The 20,431-nt window shown below is 37.8% G+C and overlaps 1 protein-coding gene across 10 annotated transcripts in view; it reads left to right on the top strand.

The window, feature by feature from the left end:
- The window catches only part of MYO3B (myosin IIIB), a 194,660-nt gene that overhangs the window by 146,424 nt on the left and 27,805 nt on the right, over positions 1-20,431 (top strand). For 8 of the 10 annotated variants that reach the window (XM_050340309.1, XM_050340308.1, XM_050340310.1 and 5 more), the window contains 2 exons: positions 2,745-2,808; positions 3,692-3,830. The exons of the other annotated variants lie outside the window; for them this stretch is intronic. In XM_050340309.1, the coding sequence (XP_050196266.1) occupies positions 2,745-2,808; positions 3,692-3,830 (203 nt within the window). The remainder of the gene's footprint in view (positions 1-2,744; positions 2,809-3,691; positions 3,831-20,431) is intronic. 10 annotated transcript variants of the gene reach the window in all.

Genomic DNA, 20,431 nt, shown 5'->3' with positions numbered 1-20,431 from the left:
TATCTAGGAGTTTTTCTAACATTTTCAAAAGCATTTAAATAATGGAAGTCCAAATTCCCTTACTTACACTCATAATGGTCAGAATAATTCCAAAACTAAATGTATTTTCTCCAGCATAAATTAATCTCTGCTACTAGTTTTATGCTGCAATGGTTCAACTGCTTTTGAAGTGCTAAAGACAGTAAGGCTATATACTGTACAGATGTGCAGACAGACCTTAGGAATCAATGTTTCTCCAATGTTTCTTGCTCATTCAGTGATTTATAGACAGTCTGTGTGTGACGACTGAGGCGTATTATAGCTCAGTAGCTGAACAGTCAGCAGCAAATTGTTGAATTACCTTACTGAAACCAGGCACATGCACTTGATCTCTGGCATCCTGCCTAGGTAAGTGTGCTGACTGGATCTCGTCTGTCTGACCCAAATACTACTTTCCTGCAAATGTGGAAAATAAAAATGCTTGGAAACTATAGGGCAAGCAATTTTTTTTAAGACACCTGAAAAAAAAATACCCTGCCTCAGATACCATATTTGAAAATGTTAACTATCATCACTGATTGACTTAGATTAATTAACTATTGCTGAGCTGCCCTTCTGTTGTCAAGCACTGGAATGGGCTGCCCGGGGAAGCGGTGCAGTCATTATCCCTGGAAGTGTGCAGGAAATGATTGGACCTGGAACTTAGTGCTGTGGTTAATTAACGAGGTGGTGTTCGGTCAAAGGTTGGACTCTTGGAAGTCTTTTCCAGCCATAGTGATTCTGTGATTCTGTTACTGCATTTTCCATGTTGCATACTAGCCAGATTTTCAGAATCGCTCAGCAACTGATTTCAAGGTGCTCGGCGTTTGCAGTTGATACCGTGTTTTCAGATGTGCTCCCTGCCAGTTTGACATTGTGGTGGGTTGGCCTTGGCTGGCTGCCAGGTGCCCACCAAGCCATTCTGTCATTCCTCCTTCTTCACAGGACAGGGGAAGAAAAATGCAGTGAAAAGCTCATGAGTGATCAAGTACATACTTAACTTAGTAACAGTACATTCTGTGGAAGGATGGGCTATCTTGAGCAAATACAACCCAACTTAGGATTGTTAAATCTGAAAAACAGCATCACAGCAATCCTGACAGACAATCAGGGTCTAAGGGTTTCAGAATTCCAGAGGCTGATTTTTCCTAGCTTAAGCTGTACAGAAGGCAAGTTGATGATCTTTGCCAGGACTAGAACCTTGTATAAATGTTTAAAGCATGAAGTTAAAGTTCTGGGTTTTTTTTAAATAGAAGATGAAGATTATTTCAAGCTGCAAATTTAGATCCAGATCCAAATCACCCCAAAATCTGAATATTTAAATTTATATGATCATTCAGTCTGATTTTGGCATTGTAGGCCATTTGCAACATACTGATCCAATAGCAGATTTTGATTTTGACATCACCACAGTGATATTTGAGGATTATTAATAAATTTTAGCTTGTATTGAGTTTATTTTCTGCACTATTGGGGAATGGAGGAATGCATCATCTCAACAAATGCTTAAGGGAATTTTGGGGAAAAATAGCAAGTTATCTAACTCATCCCACTAAATAAATGATAATCTAAGTAATATATATACAAGATAAATTGTAATAGAGAACTTTAAAGATAATATGGTATATGCTTAAATGCCATGTCAAATGCAGTCTTAGACATACGTTATAATTTCCAGTTCAAGAAGTGTGCCAGTACTAAATGACAATGCGTATTTAAAATTGATCGTGTAATTTCCTCCAAGGAAAACACAAATTCAAATTACAGTTGAGGTAGAATGTTTTCCTTGTCTTCCTTAGTGTCAAAGAATAAAGGGGAATTTAAATTCCCCTAACCTGACTAGCAAATCCAAAGTTCAGTCATGAAATTGCAACATTACAGAAAAGTTGAATGTTTACTGTATTCGTGAAAGCTTCATTCTTTTTTGGCAATCAGACAGTTTTGCTTTTAATCCCAGTTTTAGGACCATGGACATACCAAATAATATCTCTGAACCTCATTCTTTTTTATCCATTAAATTAAATTGGTAGCATCTTTTTTTGGTATTGCATAGCTGAAGATTCTGAAGTAAGTTCTGTCTGGGTGAACTGTTGAAGAGATCCATGGACTTCAAAGGTCTGCCATCAAAGATTGGGACCTGCAGAAGGTTTTTATATTACTTTAATCAACATTAATGAGAGTAGGAGTTGGCCTTTAATATTCTTATGGTGACATAATGTGATGATAAATAGTAACAGATATAGACAAAGAATCTAAGACATCTTACTTCTTGCTCTGTGCTTAACCCAAATGGTTTGAGGAGAACACATGTGTTTCACTTTTTCCTCATGTGTCAAATTTTGAGTGTCTAAGTCTGAATACTGTGAAAACAGCTTTTCACAGCCCTGAGAAAAAAGTTTCATGTAAAATCTTATCAAATTAATCTTAATACGTGACTTCAATTTTATGGAATTCTCTTAAAATCATTTTATACATATGCATGGATCCACAAATTTTTAATAACAAATTCATTGCTCATAGCCTGGTACTGTGTTCAATAACGTGCACTTCCTTATAAGAGGAAATGGGACTGCTCTGTGTTTTTTGTGAATTGACTGTATGTGCATATTTAGAAATTGAGGGAGCGAGAAAAGAAAATCAACAAAAAAGTGTATGCCAGTAAACCTTTTGTGAGTGAAGAAATTACAATATTCAAATACGTATTTTATTTTTTTTTTTGCTTTTAGGCAGCAAACCAGTAACCATTCTCCTCCCATGGTGCCTGATTTTCTTGACAAACAAACAAAAAAGGTACTACTAAGTTTATGTTCTAAAACAACATCATATTATAACTTCAAATTCCTGAGTCCACAGTTCTGCAGTGTGTTCGTGGCTGCTTGGCATAGCCATCTGAACATGAAACCGTTAGTGATGTTTTGAAGTCTTTGAGACAAAAGCCTGCTTGCTAAGAACTTTAGTTCTGTAGAGAGACAGGGAGGTACAGTGAATAAGAGAATCAAAAGGCTGGAAATTTGCTGCTGAGAATAAATGCTAGCTGCTCCCTGAGGTGATTTGTCTGTGCACTTCACTTTCTACAGATGTTAGAGACTCTTTTTTAGTAAGGACCTGAGGTTCTTTGGTAGCACTTTGATATCCTGCTCGAATTCAATATGTGAAATGGAGGAGTCGCTCTGTGACTTGGAGCACAGCATAGTCTTTGAAGTCTGATCCAATTTTTGCTGCTTACCATTTGATGTTGAAAGGATGAAATGGAGAAAATGTACAGTTTTTGCCAGTAACTCTGCTGAGCATATGTAAGATTAAAAAAACAAAATCCCTTGGATGATGTACTTAGAAATGTTAAGCAGATTAATACCTTCCTATAGCTTTTTTCTAAAGATACAAATTAACTATGAGAGGAAATCAGCATACAGTGCATGCTATGATTTAACTGCATGAGGAAAGGGGATAAATAAGTTAAATGGAAAAAGTAAACAAATGTTTGTGACACGGGTGCTAAGTCGGTGTTACTGAAAGCCACAAGAATCTTGTGTAACTTAAATCTAGCATTAGGCATTTCACAGAGTCATAGAAAATAACAAGTTGCTCTCTATGAGATCACAGCTGTAAATTATCATGGTAGAGTGAAATCAATACATTTCTTATGTGCCTACACCAGCATTCTTTATTCCAGAAAGATTTGGATGAGATTTCTGCTTCTCCAGTTATTCTAAAACATTCATTCAAAGTAAACGATTCACAACCAATTAGCCAGTCCGAGGCAGTTGCAGACCATCAGTTGTCAAGCCTCTTGAGATCCCGTAAACAAGGAGGTAAGAAACATAGTAAAGTAGCTGTGATATTGTTTAATGTTTATAAGCTACATGTTGTCAGCATGTAGCTTGCTTTATATATTGATGAGGTCTTTTAACCCCTTGAAAGGCAGGAAACATAAAGAAAAAAACTTTTTTCTACACGTTTTCAACCTGGAAATATAAAAAAGCCTTTAAGTATCTGAATTACAGATGCATAAGTATAATGATTTTTAAAATACAGCTTCTGCTAAAAGTGTCCTTATTAATCTCAAAATATCCTTTTAATGAAATCAAATCTACTTTTAAGAGCTTCAGCTTTCCTTTGCCTTCCAACCTCAGAAGTCGAAGACAGTAATGAAATCTCTCATGTTTGGCAGAATGAAAGACAACTCGTTTGTTCACACGCACAAAGATTCAGTCAGCAACACAGACAATCTGCAATTATTCTACAATCTATGCAGTGTGGATTTTTATTTTATTTGCTGTTAGGTTATTTTTGCCATGCTCAATAGGAGTTTGAAAAATCAAAGTGAAACTTTTTGACATTTTTTGAGTTTTACCTGGTTGATCTTTGAATATTTCAGGAAATCATTACCTATCAGAATACTTTTCTCTGATACTGTAATCCTTGTGTCTTTGCAAATCCATGAATACAGACTTTGTTACTGTATTGTAGAATACATTCCCCAATTTAAGATGAAATAGGTTGATAATGTGATATCTGTAACTAGAGCCAAAATGTATGTGATAAAACATTAATTTCCAGGTTAATACTAAAAAGTAATTGTTTGTAATATTGTACTATACATTAATATTTCTGCTTATTTATTTAATGGGACACCTTAGAACTTGTAAATCTGTAAATATTTATCTGAATAATTAAGCCCTTGTCCTGCAGTTTATGCATTTAAATTTTACAGAGTTCAGTTAAACAAGTTATAATGTAAAGGTAAGAGGATAGGTATTTATAGGGAGCTCCTTCTGTTACAGGAAATAATGCAAATTCAATGTTTTTAGTCTTTTATACAGGCATTATGTGGTTTCCATGCTAAAACCAGAATAGTATGTAAACTCAGCAGATTGAGCACATTATTCTCTCTTCATGCATTTCTGTCCATATGGGTTTTGAATCCATAGTGTGGGACCGCAGGGGAAGTTTGCATTGCTCTCTTAAATTATTGTATGTTAAACAATAAACCTGTCAAACAGAAATATCTTCATTGCAGCAAATCCTCTTGAGGAAAGCATTCAGGGCCCAAATCTATCATCCTTAGTCTCACTGGATATTGTATGTTACTCTGCAACTGGTCTCCTTGAAATCAAAGGCCTCATGTCTGAGGTAAAACAATTAGAGTAAAACTGGTGGAATTGCACCCTTAGCAAACATGTGATCCAGAGCCATTATGCAGTAATTTAGAGAGACTTCAAAAAACGTGAAGTGATAGAAGAATAGAATTTGAAGAGGAGATTAAGGCAACATTGATCTGAACTATTGAAGAAACATCTATCTTTAAATGAATATGCATGCAAATGCAGAGAAGTAAGGAATTTCCTAGTTGAACATGAAAATATTCAGATAGATGATCATATAAATCACACTTCAACAAGTAACTATTAAGAAGGTAAACCTGCTAAAGAATAACTTCCTTGGGTGCTTTTAAAAGCACTGCTTTACAAAAGCATTCACAAATGCAGATGCTTTCACATGATGCTCCATCTGCATTCAGTCTTAATGTATAAAGTATACTTTTAAGAACATAATATTCTTACACCTATTGTGAAAGCCAAGTGAAATAGCAAATACCTTTTTGGAATAAGAAAACATGTATAAAATACACATGCTTTCTAATGCAGGGCGATACTACCTAAGTAGTATCACATAAAAAAAGCTGCCCACTAGGTGGTCCAAACAACGTGAAGACTGTTACATTTCATAGCGAAACATTAATCTGCAATGTTGGAGATTGATTTTTAACTCTGTTTAAGTTATGTTACAGGCAGAACTAGTCTCTCAGCCTGGTGATAGTACTTGGACTTGGAACACAGAGGCCAATGGGGAAGGGAATGTGACAGGTTGCTGACCCAGTTATGAAGCAGTGTTGATGTTTGCTGAAGGAGGGAGTCTGCATGCAGGCTTAAGCACAAAGGGAAGGACAGGCAGCTTATTTGTCTTGAGGCCTCGGTAGGTGAGGCTCTAGTGTAGTCAAGGGGGACAGAACAGAAAAGGGAAAAAATAGCTGGTATGAATTTATGCTTTTTTTTTATTAATCAAGCAGATTATTCATTCACATCTTGTTATCCAGCTGTCTAATGGCACAGGCTACCTGTTCTTAGTAATAGATTGACAAAGGAAAAATGGACAAGGAAATTTTCACAAAGATCATGCAAAGACTATACTCCATAATTAATACAGAAACAAAAGCCTCTTTTTCACTTCAGAAGCCTTTACACGGGTCATAAAACTGAGCAGTATGGCCAAACTGCATGCAGAGCTATGGTTGTACAGAGTCACAGGGGCTGGCTTTACACTGCCTGAACATTCCCCTGGGCTCTGCCAGAGCAGTGGGGCAAGACTAGTGACAATGCTAAGAATTCCCTCTGATGTCTCTGCTGTGACACACTGTCTGGGCAGAGAGGAGAGTCCAGTCATAAGTAATAATTAAGCTAGAAGTTAATTATTCTAGTGACAATAAAGTAGTACTGAAGGAATCAAAATAGTATAATCTCCAGAGGCCAAGTAGTGGTATTCCCTTAGACAAGACAGATAGTGAGACTGTTTGAAATTATTGATGAAAAGTGAGTGCTTCATAGGAGATTGACCAATGTAACTTTCCTTCAGAGGTGGATGTGACAGATTTTCTGAGATATAATAGTATGTCTGCATTGACTAGGGAATGACATAATTTTTTATGCTTAGCACAGACATTTTGAATAACTGAAAAAATACACAAAGAGTCTCTGGCTATGGACACTCTCTTCTAGGAGAACAGTATCTCTTCTGAATATGTTCAGTTTATGCCTTGCACCTCACAATATTGTCTGCAATGCTGAAATTTTGTAAGAGGTAGAGAAATTTGTCAGGATTCTGTGAGATCTGGAAGTATAGCCACAATCTGAGGCTGAAGTAGTGAATAGTCCTTTTCAATATAGCCTTTGATTTTAGATTCTTTAATCTTTTATATTCTCAAAACCAGTGAAAATTAGGGCCTGGCAAGGCCTGGAGTCCCATTAACTACTGACCCATTTTGAATGTTTTCCTTGCAATATGTATTTTTATTTTTGTATTGTTCATTTTTCTCTTCCTTTCTGATAAACCAATCATAAAATGAGATTTGATGAATGTAACTGTGTTGAGTTTGGAGAAACATATGAGGTAGTCACTGTTTTTTGCACTGATGGAAGGCAAGTAGATAATGAAATATGTCAAGTTACTGCTTGATGGAGATGAAGGCTGCTGCCTTAGCTGAGAAAGTACTGTGGGTAAGTTTGAGTAGGCGCATTGTGGGCATGGGAGACATTGTTCCCAAAGTGTTACGCTGTGATTGTCATCACACAGATGATTATTTATAGTTTCATCACCCTAAACAGGAAATATAAAATAATGATGACTTCATTAATTGTTAGGACTTAACTTGAGTTTTAAGGAAGTGATCCAGCTTTAATACTGTCAGGACCATAATCATATTAAAATACTCAAGCCACAGGGAATAGGTGGCTTGGATGTTTTATCTTTGCTTCAGAGTACAATTTTCTTTGAGTCAGACTTTGTTATTGAAAATACTTTAAAGTGCCTCAATCTCAGCCCTGGAGTACAGTCTTGATTTGAAGTCTTGCACTTGCAAGTGAAAGGTGCTTAAATATAGAGAACCATCTTACACTACATTGTAGTTTAACATTGTAGTACAGTTCTAACTCTTACCTCATTTCATTCCTACTTATACATTGTTTTACAAAAGGTAACAGCTGTGGCAAAGCAATAGTCATTACTGACTTGGAAATGAGGGCATTTTTTATCCTTGGATTCACGGAAAGCCAATATCCCAACATGACTGTAATAGGTATTTTAGTAAAGAACAGGTATTATCTCATACAAAATGTGGTATCAAGGTCTGGATGCCATGTAACAAAAGATGCCACTTCACTTTCTGCAAGTAGAGAGAGATCAATCTAAGATACTCAGCTGTTTGTGTAACTCAGCTTCCTGTTTGATTCTATTATAGCAAATCTTCCTTTCTAAATGAAAAACAAAACCACTGCTAGATAATGTAGCATGAAATACTGCGTAGACTTTCAACTAGTTGTCATTGTCAGATGGGATGATACTGACACATGAATGCCATGAATTTCAGAATCCTGTCATTCAGGAATGTAAGTGAAAGAATTTGTAATCTATTTAGAATTATTTTTAGTTGTTTAATCAGGAGTTTCATTTCATCATCTTTAAGCCCCCCACTGAGTCTAATTTTATATTGAAGGAATGTAAATCATGAAAAACTTGACTGTAGTCAGTAAAATCATAACAGTGAGCAGAATTGGGTCTCAGTTGTAACAAAATGACATGAAAAATTTTCTACGTATCTGGGGTTTAGAGAATTTTTGGACAGAAGATTTGGTTTGGTTTTGGAGGATTTTTTGAGTGGGTCGGTTTTGAGTTTGATTCTTTTGCAAATAAAATAACATGATTATGGGACAGTCTGACTGTTACAGGAAACTCTAAAAAGACCAAGAGAGTGTGACATTATATGACCTGATTTTACTGAGCATGCTGTAGCTGTGTGTGAGGCCTATGAGATCTCCACAGTATTGTCCTACTACATACCACACTATAACAGAGCAACTACTAATAGCCACGTTGCAGTCGAAGCATCTGGCAGAGGAGTTGCTGATGTGGTATGTTGTATAATGAATTTCCAATTAAAAGATTCTGCTACAGTAGTGTTCTGTGCCTTTTGAACCAAACTCTGACTGGCATGTCCAGGGGAAAAAGTGGATTCTTTTTCTTTTTTTCCTTAAAAGAGTATCACTGGATTACTGACTTCTTCACACCTGGAATAAATGCTGGGTTGCGAGCTTAATAAGCAGAAATCATGTTTCCAGTTCATTCGTTTTACCTTGCAGATGTATAAGTAGAAATCATCATAAGAAGATATTTTTAGGATGTCTCTTGAGAAAATAAGCTGGCAGTAAAGCTGTGTCTCAAAGCAATCGTTATTGTTAAGAACTGACTGGATGACCATGCCCGGAGAGTGGTGGTGAACGGTGCTGCATCCAGTTGGTGGCCTGTCACTAGTGGTGTCCCCCAGGGATCAGTGTTGGGTCCAGTCCTGTTTAATATCTTTACTGATGATCTAGATGAGGGGATTGAGTCTACCATTAGCAAATTTGCAGACGACATCAAGTTAGGTCAGACTGTCGATCTGCTGGAGGGTAGGAAGGCCCTGCAGAGGGACCAGGACAGGCTGGAGAGATGGACCGAGACCAAAGGCATGATGTTCCACAAGACCATGTGCCAGGCCCTACGCTTTGGCCACGATAACCCCATGCAGAGCTCCAGGCTGGGGGCAGTGGCTGGAAAGTGGCTCAGCAGAAAATGACCTGGGAGTGCTGGTCAGCTGCCACCTGAACGTGAGCCAGCCAAGCCAGGCTTGGGCCAGGTCGCCAAGAAGACTGGTGGCATCCTGGCCTGTACCAGGAATAATGTGGCCAGCAAGACTAGGGAGGTGATTGTCTCTCTGCATTCAGCACGGGTGAGGTCATCACCTTGAGTACTGTGCCCAGTTCTGGGCCCCTCAATTCAGGAAGAATGCTGAGGTACTGGAACAGGTCCAGAGAAGGGCAGCAAAGCTGGTGAAGGATCTGAAGAGCATGTCCTAAGAGGAGCAGCTGAGGGAGCTGGGGTTCTTTAGCCTGAAGAAGAGAAGGCTCAGGGATGACCTTATCCCTCTCTACAACTGCCTGAAAGGAGGTTGTAGCCAAGTGAGGGTCGACCTCTTCTCCCAGGCAGCTAGTGACAGGATGAGAGGACATTGTCTTGAACTGTGCCAGGGGAAGCTTAGATTGGGCATTAGTAAGAATTTTTTCACAGAAAAGGTGACTAGATAGTGAAATGGGCTGCCCAGGGAGGAAGGACTGGACATGGCACTCAGTGCTGTGGTCTAGTTTAAGGAAAGACTGGATGTGGCACTGAGTGCCGTGGTTTAGTTGACTTGGTGTGTTCAGTCATAGGTTGGAATCGATGATCTCAGAGATCTTTTCCAATATAAGTGGTCCTGTGAATCTGCATTTCTGTTTTTATTACTATAAGAAGGGATTATCACCTTTCTAGGGTTGTGAGGCTGCATATTTAGGCAGATGGATTCTTTTGGTAAGTGTTTTACTGTGCACTGCCTTGCATGTGGTAGGACCCTGGAGGAGCCCCCAGGAGGGACCCTCACCTCCCAGCCTGTTTAAAGCCTGAGTTTTGCTTTCTGGATTTGTGCTTGGCAGGAGCCTGTTAGCTTCACCAGCCATTAGGGTGAGAAACAGTACCTCATTTTCAGGATTTCAGTTCTTCGGCATATAGTTCGGTGTGAATTCAGGAAATTTGTCTGCAAACATAAGTGAAGTCACTTCTCTCAGCATCATGAAAATTTTTTAGCCAAGACTTGTGGTGATGATGTTTGTATTCTGCACTGCTTCATCCATAGATGGTTTCTGTTAAACCTTTTGTTATTCTGTGAGGGCATGATATGCAGACTGCATTTTGCCAAAGTGTCAGACCAACAAATCTGAAAAGAAATTAGATTGTTCTCAAGTTTTTCTTTACTGCTTAGCTTCTTAATTGTTTTTTCCCCTCCAACAGACAAAGACACAAACAGTGACAAGTGATAAATACAAGCTTTGATTTGTTAAACACATGTTAGCTCTATGTTTAGCCCTAGGCAGTGAATTTCATTATAGGCTGGTTTACTTCTGGATTGGTTATTGTGATTGCTTCCAATGCAAAAAGATTTGACCTGCAGCCATGACTGATTAGTATCAGAGGTGAAAGATAAGATGCAAGTAAACTGCACAGAAAAACTGCAGTAGAGGTCTCCAGAGACAACTCTACTTATTCTTTATAAAACAACTTGAAATTCAGCTTGTCATGACTGCATTGCAATAAAAATAGTCTGCAGATCTCTCACTGAAAAAAAAAGTAAGAAAACAAATAAATTTAATGAATGTATGTATATATTGAATAATATATACACAATAATACTATGCTAAACCCCCACAAATTTTAATAGGGGTTCAGTTTCTCCTTTTAACAATGTCTACCACTGTCTTTCTGATCCAAGCTGCAGTTCACCTGCTCTTTGTCTTCATTTTCTATCCACAACACACAGGTTTGTTTGAGCTCTTCTTTTTGCCATATCTTTGTTGGTAGTTAAGCTTTTCATCATGCAGTACTTCACTGCTCTGTTATTATTGTTTGAAAATTCTCTAAGTATTCTCTATCAGCCTATTTTTATTATTTTGCCAAAATTACTGGTGCTCTGAACCAGCAGCATATCTGAGATGACTGATATACTCAGGAATATAGTGTAGTTTCTAATTCATTACTCTTCTGTTTCTAAAATTTTGCACAATTTTATCAAAGTAAACTTTGTTAGAATAAAAACAGTAGGTACAGAGCGTTGAGAGTGCACATAAGGTGAAAATAACTAGTAATATTTTCTATTTTTTATCAAAGACAAGAAACAATTCAGAATTTGTTAACTTTTCCCCGCTATCAGAAAACTTCAGAGAGTTTCTTTATTTCTGGTCATTTTGTAAGAAAAAGGCTAAGACAGTTAATAATTTGCTATGATTTAATCTACCAGGTGTATATTACCAAATGATTTCTGGGTTTTTGCTGATATTTAAAATTGGGAATTTACTCTGCTGAATTCCCCACAACTGAGTAGTAATAGCTAGATTTCAGATCTTTCTTTTTAGAAGACACTGTATGTTTTCAAAAATTATTTTTACAATTCTTTGTAGACACTGTGAAGAGATAACATGCTGATAAAAGCAGTAACATAATTAAGGTGATGGTGACAGGATGGTACATGGTGTGGGATAGCTTAGGAAGTACCATAACAAATGAATTTCTGAAAAAAAATTTACATTTCAAAATCTTAAATACTTTGCATGGGCTTGGATTTTTTTTTGTATGCTAATTCAAGTTATTATTCTAGTGGATTGTGATTAACTCCTAAAAATCTTATACAGCTTAATAGAAACCCAAACCATGGTACATAATTTGCATGGTTGATCAATATAAATGAAAAAATAAACCACCCAAAACATCTCTGAAAAGTAAAAGATAGATACTGAGGAAAAATGTTTGCAACCACATATGTGAACATGTAGATACTACAAGTTACTCATAGATACAGTTTGATAAATGGGTATTCCACTCAGTAAATAATTAAGTCGCTCTGAGGTATTTGGGTGGAAAGAAATTACCTTGTATCAGTTATTCATTAGCTCTGCTCATGACAATGATTTTATTCCTTGGCTGTCCATCATTACTTCTCTGTACTCACTGGAAGTATTTTATATTTCAGTTTTCTCGTGGATAACCTCAAGATGATTATAATGATTAAACTGAATATAGCAGTAGCAATACTAGCTTGTTGCAGTCACTGAGCTTCTTTCTGACTCCAGCCAAGTATAATGTTTCTTGAGGATCTTCCTTGCTATGGAGAGAATTACTGGGAACCAGTTGTTATGCTCAAGTGTTGGCAGTACAGCAGAAAAATAATGCCACATGCCCACCTTCCCTTATAACCCCTTTCCTCCAAGAGAAGACAGGAGCATCAAAATCACAGCAAGTATTGTTATTGCTGCCAGTGGGAGAAAGAGAAGCTGCTTTCCTGTGTGTGGTCAGGCAGGCAACGAGCATCTCTTAGCCCTTACACAACCTCTATGAGAGTTTTATGAAATCTAATATTTCTTTTCCTAAAAATATCTTAGTACCTCTTCTTTGTCTTTATAGTTTGTTCTGCCTTGTATATGTAAAAGCATAAGCAATGAACAGTGTGAAAAGGCAGGAAGCACAACTGTAATAATTACTAAGTATTGCCTCTTGCTTGCCAGGTTGATCTGCCCTTAGCAACCAGGTAAATCTGATGGGGAGAATGCAGAGATAACCAACAAGCTCAATAGCGTCAAGAATATCCATGAAGACTTGGTCATCTTTAACATGTCCTTCCTCATCTGACAGCATTACATTTTGTTGGGAATCAAATATAGAGAATGTGTGTGATTGCCAGGTATTTAAATTGGAGAGCTGTATCAATTCTTTACCTTCAGCTGCAGTCAGTATTTTTTCTCTATAGGCTAAGAAGTATATTTTTGATTCTTATTCTGTAGCTTTGGGAGTGTAGTGCTATTCTCAGGACTCCCTCTCACCAGTGTGCTTATGTTGCCTCATGAACACACACAGAAGTCACATTCAAAAAAAAGGAGAAAAAGCATTACATTGTTTCAGCCTTTTTTTGTAGTACTGGGATTTGCAAACACCAAAAATGCCCTGCAGCAATGTGGTGCAATTGTTTTTCTACATTCTTTTAACGCTGTTCTTTACTGCATATTCGTAGTTATGATAAAGAGCATGACTATCAAATGAATAACAGCAAGCTTGTTGGTTTTAAAGGGCTTATTTGAAAAAAAAAAGTTTGCTGCAGCTCAAAAAAACAAAGTGAGCTAATTTGAGTAGCAGCATATGTCGGTATAGTTTTAAAAATTCAGAACAGCTAGCTGCTATAGTTAAAAGGGGCAACAGGGACATTTGCATGACAAAATTCTTTGACCTACTGATTTGTTTTCAGAGACAGGTGAATATATATAAAGTTCAGCTGCGCATCCTGTCTCCTTAATGTCCCAAAAGGGTGCAGGTATAAGATTTCGGTTTGGGATCACCCCTCATATTTTGTGCATCAGACTTGGAGAAGAAGTGATACCAATTTCTTTCATCTGTAGTTGTCCACGTGCTTCCAATTAGTTTTTCATTCGTAGGAAACTGATAAATTGGGAGTAGTACTGTTCTTAATCTCATAAGGATCTCCCCTTGCAGTGGTATTCAGAACAGCTGTTAGTTCAAGTCTGTTGTATATAGCAGTTTTTTGTCTGTTGGATCTGGGCTCAGGCTTTGTGCCTTTTGATCATTGATTTAGGGCCCAAGAAGGATGAGCTCCTCAGCTTCATAACCAAAGGAGCTGAACTGCTTTAGAAAAATGGAATTTTGCATGACTATATTTAGATATTTTTATTTGTAAACTGTAGTCTATTTTAAAACATTCCCTGGGAAGAACAGAGTCATCAGACAGCCACAGGCAGAGATGTCTCAGGGCATTGCAAATGAAGTAGGATTTTCATTATTGCATTTCATCACCATGAGCAACTTGCAACCTAAAACTTTTAAATTCAGAGTTTGCCTACATGGTAGTAACATGCCACACAAACTAAGCATTGACACACATTGAAGAAAATCACTGTTAATTCACAAAACTCTCTCTTCTCTTTCCACCCACAAAAAAAACATGCCCAGTCAGAAAGCAGTATCTGTCAATTTTCAGTGTAAATGCTGTAGATTGTTTGTAGAATTGTAGTGGTTTGTGGTGTGATTTGCAAGGGAAAAAAAGAAATAAATAACAGAAGATGCATGTAGGGAAAAAGAAGGAAAAGAGGAACCAACTTAACTACCTTTTGGAGAGTGAGTGTATCAGTAAGGCAGAAGACACTGACCATAATAGATAAAACCACACAGAACTTCACATAGAGGGAAAACGTGACAGACATGGACAGACGACATGGAATAAAAAACAAGCCAGAAGTGGAGTGGGAAGGAATATACCATCAAAGAAGAAAACTCATGCAGACAAGCACAATAGAGAAAGGAGAAAGAAGGGGATGAGATGAAAAAGTAATGAAAGAAAATAACGTTCAGTTTCAGTGAGGACAGAACACTTGGTAGCCTTAGCAGGGAAATGTCCTGCTGTTTTCTGTAATGTTACTTTTCTCCTTTCTAGTTGCTCAAGTTTTTCTGGGAAAAGTGCAATTCTAACTTTAAAGCATTTGAAAGGAGAGTTATGATTATGCTCTGTTTTGAAAAGCAAAATCTTTTGAAGGGCAGTACTTACCAAACTATTTCCTTTGCAGTGGTGCCCATATCAGTGCATCACGACTTTGCAACATTTTATATCATTATTTGCAACATAGGTGTTTTTTTAGGCTTAGGAAGCATGTGTCTCTGAAAGGGTGGAGCATAAATTGGTCCAAAATCTTTGAAGATGAAGAGACCGGATGAAATAAGGGAAAATTTCCCTTGTGTAATAACAACCCATTCTTCAATGACCCCTTTTTATTTCCTATTTATGAATTTTGGAGACTATCCAAAACAAACCAACCAAAAAACCAAATCAAAAGAAAACAAAACCAAAGTACATACATAGTGTTGTATCAGGAGAAGAGACAAGGTAAAACACCAGATAGCACAGTCAGTTAAGCAATTCACTCAGCTTTAGACCAACATTCCAGAAGTTAACTGAGATGGGAGGAATTGAGATTATCCCCCACTGGACTTTTAGCACTTATAGTCTTACATTCTGTACTTTACTATCCCACCCATTGCAGCTGTACAACCATAATGCCCTCTACCTTTTGGAAGTTACATTTGTAAAACTACAAATAGTCTCAACAGGACCTAAATAAATCACTACTAAACTTCTAATGCACCCTAGGTTAAATTCTGCCATGATTTATTTTGTGCATTATATGAAGGTCATTGGCAACATAAATTAAATACTTTGGTTTTGAATGAGTCAGTCTTAGCTTTCAGGCAGTTTTTGTCTTTGCAGAAAAGGATTGAAGAATTTTTCAGCTATATTTCCTGATGTTAATTCTAATTCCTCTATTTGTATCTATTTCCTTATTCAGTGTTGGCCCTAAGCAAGAAATTTACATTTTTTAATTTAGTGGTGTTTAGTGTCAGGCCTGAATTCATTAGCCTATGACTTTATGACCTACGACTAAACCTATGACTTTATGACTATTAACCTGTGAGAAAGACTTGGGAGTTCTCATGGATGAAGCTGGGCATCAGCCAACAGTGTGGGCTTGCTCTGGTCTCATGAGACCCCACCTGGAGTGCTGTACCCGGCTCTGGGGTCCTCAGCACAAGAAAGACATGGACCTGTTGGAGTGAGTTTATCTGAGGGCCACAAAAATGATGAGAGAGCTGGAACACAAGTTAAGACAGTGTGAGAGAGCTGGGGTTGTTAGTCCTGGGAAAGAGAAGGTTTCATGGAGACCTCATTGCGGCCTTCCAGTACTTTAACAGGGCTTATACAAAAGAGGGAGAGTGACTTTTCACACAGGCAGGTAGCGATAGGATACGTGGGAACTGTTTAAAAGTAGAAGAGGAGAGATTTAGGTTAGAAGTCAGGAAGAAGGTCTTTATTCAGAGTGTATTGAGGAACTGAACAGATTGTCCAGAGAAGTTGTGGGTGCCCTGTCCCTGGAAATGTTCAAGACCAGGTTGGCTGGGGACCTGAGCAACCTGGTCTAGTGGGTGACATCCCTGCCCATGGCAGAGGATTGTAATTAGATAATCCCTTCCAACCCAAGCCTTTCTATGATTCCATGGCTTTCTGCATATTTTCTACCTTTTCAAATGTACTTTTGAAAAGGGTTCTAAGGCAAGAGTTCTAAATCAAGTTCGCACTCGTTAAACCTACAGCTTTCAGCTCTATTGATAGTTGCTTCTGAGAACCAGGGCCAGATTTATTCTTTGTGTTGACAGACAAATTAATATCAATGTTTGAGGTCAACCTTTACCAGTCAGTTATCAAGGTCTCATATCCCTCGTTGCTGAATGAGAAAACGTGTCCCAGATTGGTCTCTGGTTAAAGCCTGTAGCTAATGAAGAAATAACACAAAAAGACTTGGGGAAAAAACAAATCTCTGTGTTCTTGTTTATAGTGGCAGATGACATGCATATTTCCTCAATATTCTCAAATAATTTCTCAAAATAAGATTTCTCAGCAATAAGAACACAACTGTCACTCTTTAGGTTTGCAGTTGCATTTACTATAGGCAGAAAAAGCAAAACTCAGAAGAGCAAACATACTTAAAGGGGTGATGAGAAAGATAAAACTGCACCAAAAAAAGCTTGATGAGGTTATTTAACATGAAAATACTAAATTTTTATGGAAAGGTAAATAATGTAAATTTAGGTAGACAGGAGAAATGTTGCTACCAACAAAGGAATAAGAAAACATTACAGGATGCATTTTCAGTAGAACTTTGGATGTGTTTATCTAGAGTTGCCAAAAGTAATTTTTTGGCAGAAAAATAGAACTACAGTTTCCAAAACATTCAGTGATTCCATAAATGACCATCATTTCCTGGTGAGTGTTTCAAATTTTGCCTTGGAAACCTGCCTACTAAGTTTGATGCTCCAGAGGTAGCTGAGTTCTGAAATTTATCACTGGTACGTGTGATCTGTAGGACAGCTGAGTTTAACTGTAAAAGAGGTTGTGTTTACCATTTCCTTTGCGAGCTAACTGGAACATTGCACATGCTGGGTTGGTGCAGGACAAATACCTCTCATAACCTCTGAAAGGGTATAGCATGGGAAGTTGTCCCCATATCTGCAGAGGTTTCTCCAGTTCAACATCAACTGAAGAGAAGAGAGAGGTTTAGTTTTGGTTTTTTCTCAAGGACTGCAGCCCTTTATCTTAGTGACTTTTGTTCAGGTTTGTGCTGCCCTGCCTTAGAACGATTCCCACCCAGGGACAAGTAAGAACAAAGAAACATACATTGAGCAGGCCTTCTGTGCTAGGGGTGTTCTCTGAAGAGGCCTCAGGGCAACTGTAAATTGGGCCTTTTATGCTCAGCATCGTCATGCATCTTCATGCTACACCATGAATAAGCATGACTGGTCTGTAAATCCAGCCCATTGTATCTGGATTATATTTGTTAAACTAATGCTTGGGGTTTTGTCTGGCTTTGTTCGTACCAAGACCAGAACATTGAGTAAGAACAGCAAATCAGAAACAAAAAACACAAACATTTTAAAATATTGCTCCCACAGATTTGAGCCCCAAGTGTGTTTTATATAAACATTTTGAACTGTGACTGGATATTTGACCAGATTGTTTTCCCTGAAGGACCTTTTGAAACAAAAACAAACTGAGCAAAACAAGTTTTGGTAGGGTGGGCCTATGCCTGTTTTCATGTAAGCTGATGACAAAGCTCAGAGCAGGAAGGCAGCAGTGTGCTGGAATCTGGTGTACATTGTGTTCTGCATGTTCCCAGTTGACTTGCCAGGAATGATCTAGAACTGAAACAAGACCCTCTTTCTACTTGGGCACAGGAAAGAAGTCATCACTAATCTAAAACAGTTCAGCTGTTTTAAAACAATAGACTTGGTTAATATGATATCCTGATTGTGGTTTATTCTCATGTGAATGTGTGGTCTGTGTTGCTGGGTGAGGAAGGTGAGAGCTTTTGAGAACTGTTCTTTCTCTTGTATGGCCCATGAAAGTCTATATTCCATCACTATAGCCTCTGTCTGCTTCAGTGTGGACATATCATCTCACAGAGGGGATGAGGAAGTGGTTGGCTTTAGCACAAAGCTGCTTCCAATGGAATAGTCCGAGATTATTTTTATGTGAATGTGCCCTGGGTCATGGGATTGCAGGAAGGAGGCAGGAGGTTTCCACACCCTAGTGATGAAAAAAAATGGAAGGTGAGGAAAGTTTTACTTGTAATAACTGTTTAAATTTATTTTAGTTGTGTCACTCTCATGAAATACTGTAATGCAAGTTCTGTAGGTCCTGTATCATTGCACAAAGTAAGTCTCAAACCGACAGCAGATGTGGAGCTGAGTCCCACTGTGTAGTGTTGTACTTAAGTTTCAGGAAGGGAGACTGGTTAAAAATTATACAGATTGTTAATGGTATTGCTTGTCAGACTTTTTATTTAGCTTCAAATTTGAAAGCTACTCCTTTATTTCTAAACCTTCACATTTGCATCCCTTTGATATGAAATACTTGTGAACTAACTAGAGAACAGAGCTGTGAGTTCAGTAGCCAAGAGATCCTTGATTTATTAACAGAGAATTTCACAGGCTTGTTTGCAACATCTCCTTGTTCTGCGTATAACAAATGCAGCAGTCAGAGACAGGGGTTGATGATGAAGGACCCAATACTTCAGGGTGTAGCAATGGTTATCCACACATCTTGTTTAGAGTTCATAGCAATCATTGCCAAACTAAGACCATTCAGTGTGATAAAAAAAGGATGGAAATGTGAATTCTAAGTGACTGCTTAGAATTAGAAGTTTTTAATATGACTTGAAAAGTAAATGGGTGGAACAGTATAGACAATTGCATAGCTGCAGACAGACTTTCCTATTTGATATGCTTCACATTTAAGACAAAGATAATATATGTCTGAGTTGTGAAACAGTAATAAGCAGTAATTGTGATGTAAGTACATAAAGCATTTAAACTGCAATAACTAAGTGCTACATTGTCCCTTACAGTGTTATTAAGACACTTTAAGGGGAAATTTAAATTACTTCTAAGACATTCTGTCACCGAACAAGTCTAAACACAGTTGTGGATAAACAATTACTGTTTAGATTACTAATACCTTACTAATTGTGCCTTTGCAAATAACTGTGAGAAAACATTTTAATTTAGTTGGATAGGAATTTCAAATAATATCTGTGGTGCTTATCAGATTCCTGCAAATTTAAGGATAATGATGTGCCTTCTTTTTGTGTGTGTATGACTACAGCCTGCAGAATTATGTGAAAAAATGCTGTATTTTTAGTGTAGTCTTATGTAGGAGAGCATCTGAAGAAAAGCCTGCTTTAATTGAGCAGAGTTAGGAATCTCCTCATTGGAGAAACTATCATGCACTGACCTGGCCAGTTAGGCTGCATGTGCAGTTAGAAGAATTGGAAACTGTAACTGTGCTGCAGATGTATGACAGCAAACTTCCTTGCTGCAAAGACATCTCATCATAGGAAAGCAGTTCTTAAAGCAGTTTGCCAAACGGAATGAATTATTCTGGTCAGAAAAACAGCAATATTTCTGGCTGAGGACTTTTACCAATCCAGATGATGGCAAGAAATAAACATATTGGTAGCATTTGCTGGTGCAGACTAGGCCTTAAACTAAACTGTTTTATAGAGCAAGGGCCAAATTTCTATTCCTATAGTCCATGAACTATACACAACTGTGTATACAAACCCTCAGGCTCGAGTTTTCATTTGGTATGAACCCTGCCAAACATGACCTCATGTGAGTCAGTTTAGGGAGGAGCGCTCTTTTTTCTTAGATGGCATTCTAATAAACACCACTATTTAGTCCTGTAGGTTTCTAAAATAACCAAAATAAAAGCAAAGTGCTAAACATACATCAGGCTGTTAGGTTGCTGGCCTGTACTCAGGGCTTAGTCAAGACAGTGGAGAAGGTCCCACAACCTCAGTGGATTTTGGATGAGATCAGAAAAAATAAAAATAAGAGGGACTAAATGGACCCAGCAGTGCCCAATTTCCCCAGAAATGCCTTTTCTGGTACTGAAGACCAATTTTGT

This window comes from Myiozetetes cayanensis, unplaced genomic scaffold, assembly GCF_022539395.1.
Source record: "Myiozetetes cayanensis isolate MyiCay16 unplaced genomic scaffold, myiCay2020 scf9, whole genome shotgun sequence".
In the NCBI taxonomy this organism is placed as follows: Eukaryota; Metazoa; Chordata; class Aves; order Passeriformes; family Tyrannidae; genus Myiozetetes; species Myiozetetes cayanensis.
Note: the sequence above shows the minus strand (reverse complement) of the source record. Positions and strands in the feature narration are given on the sequence as shown.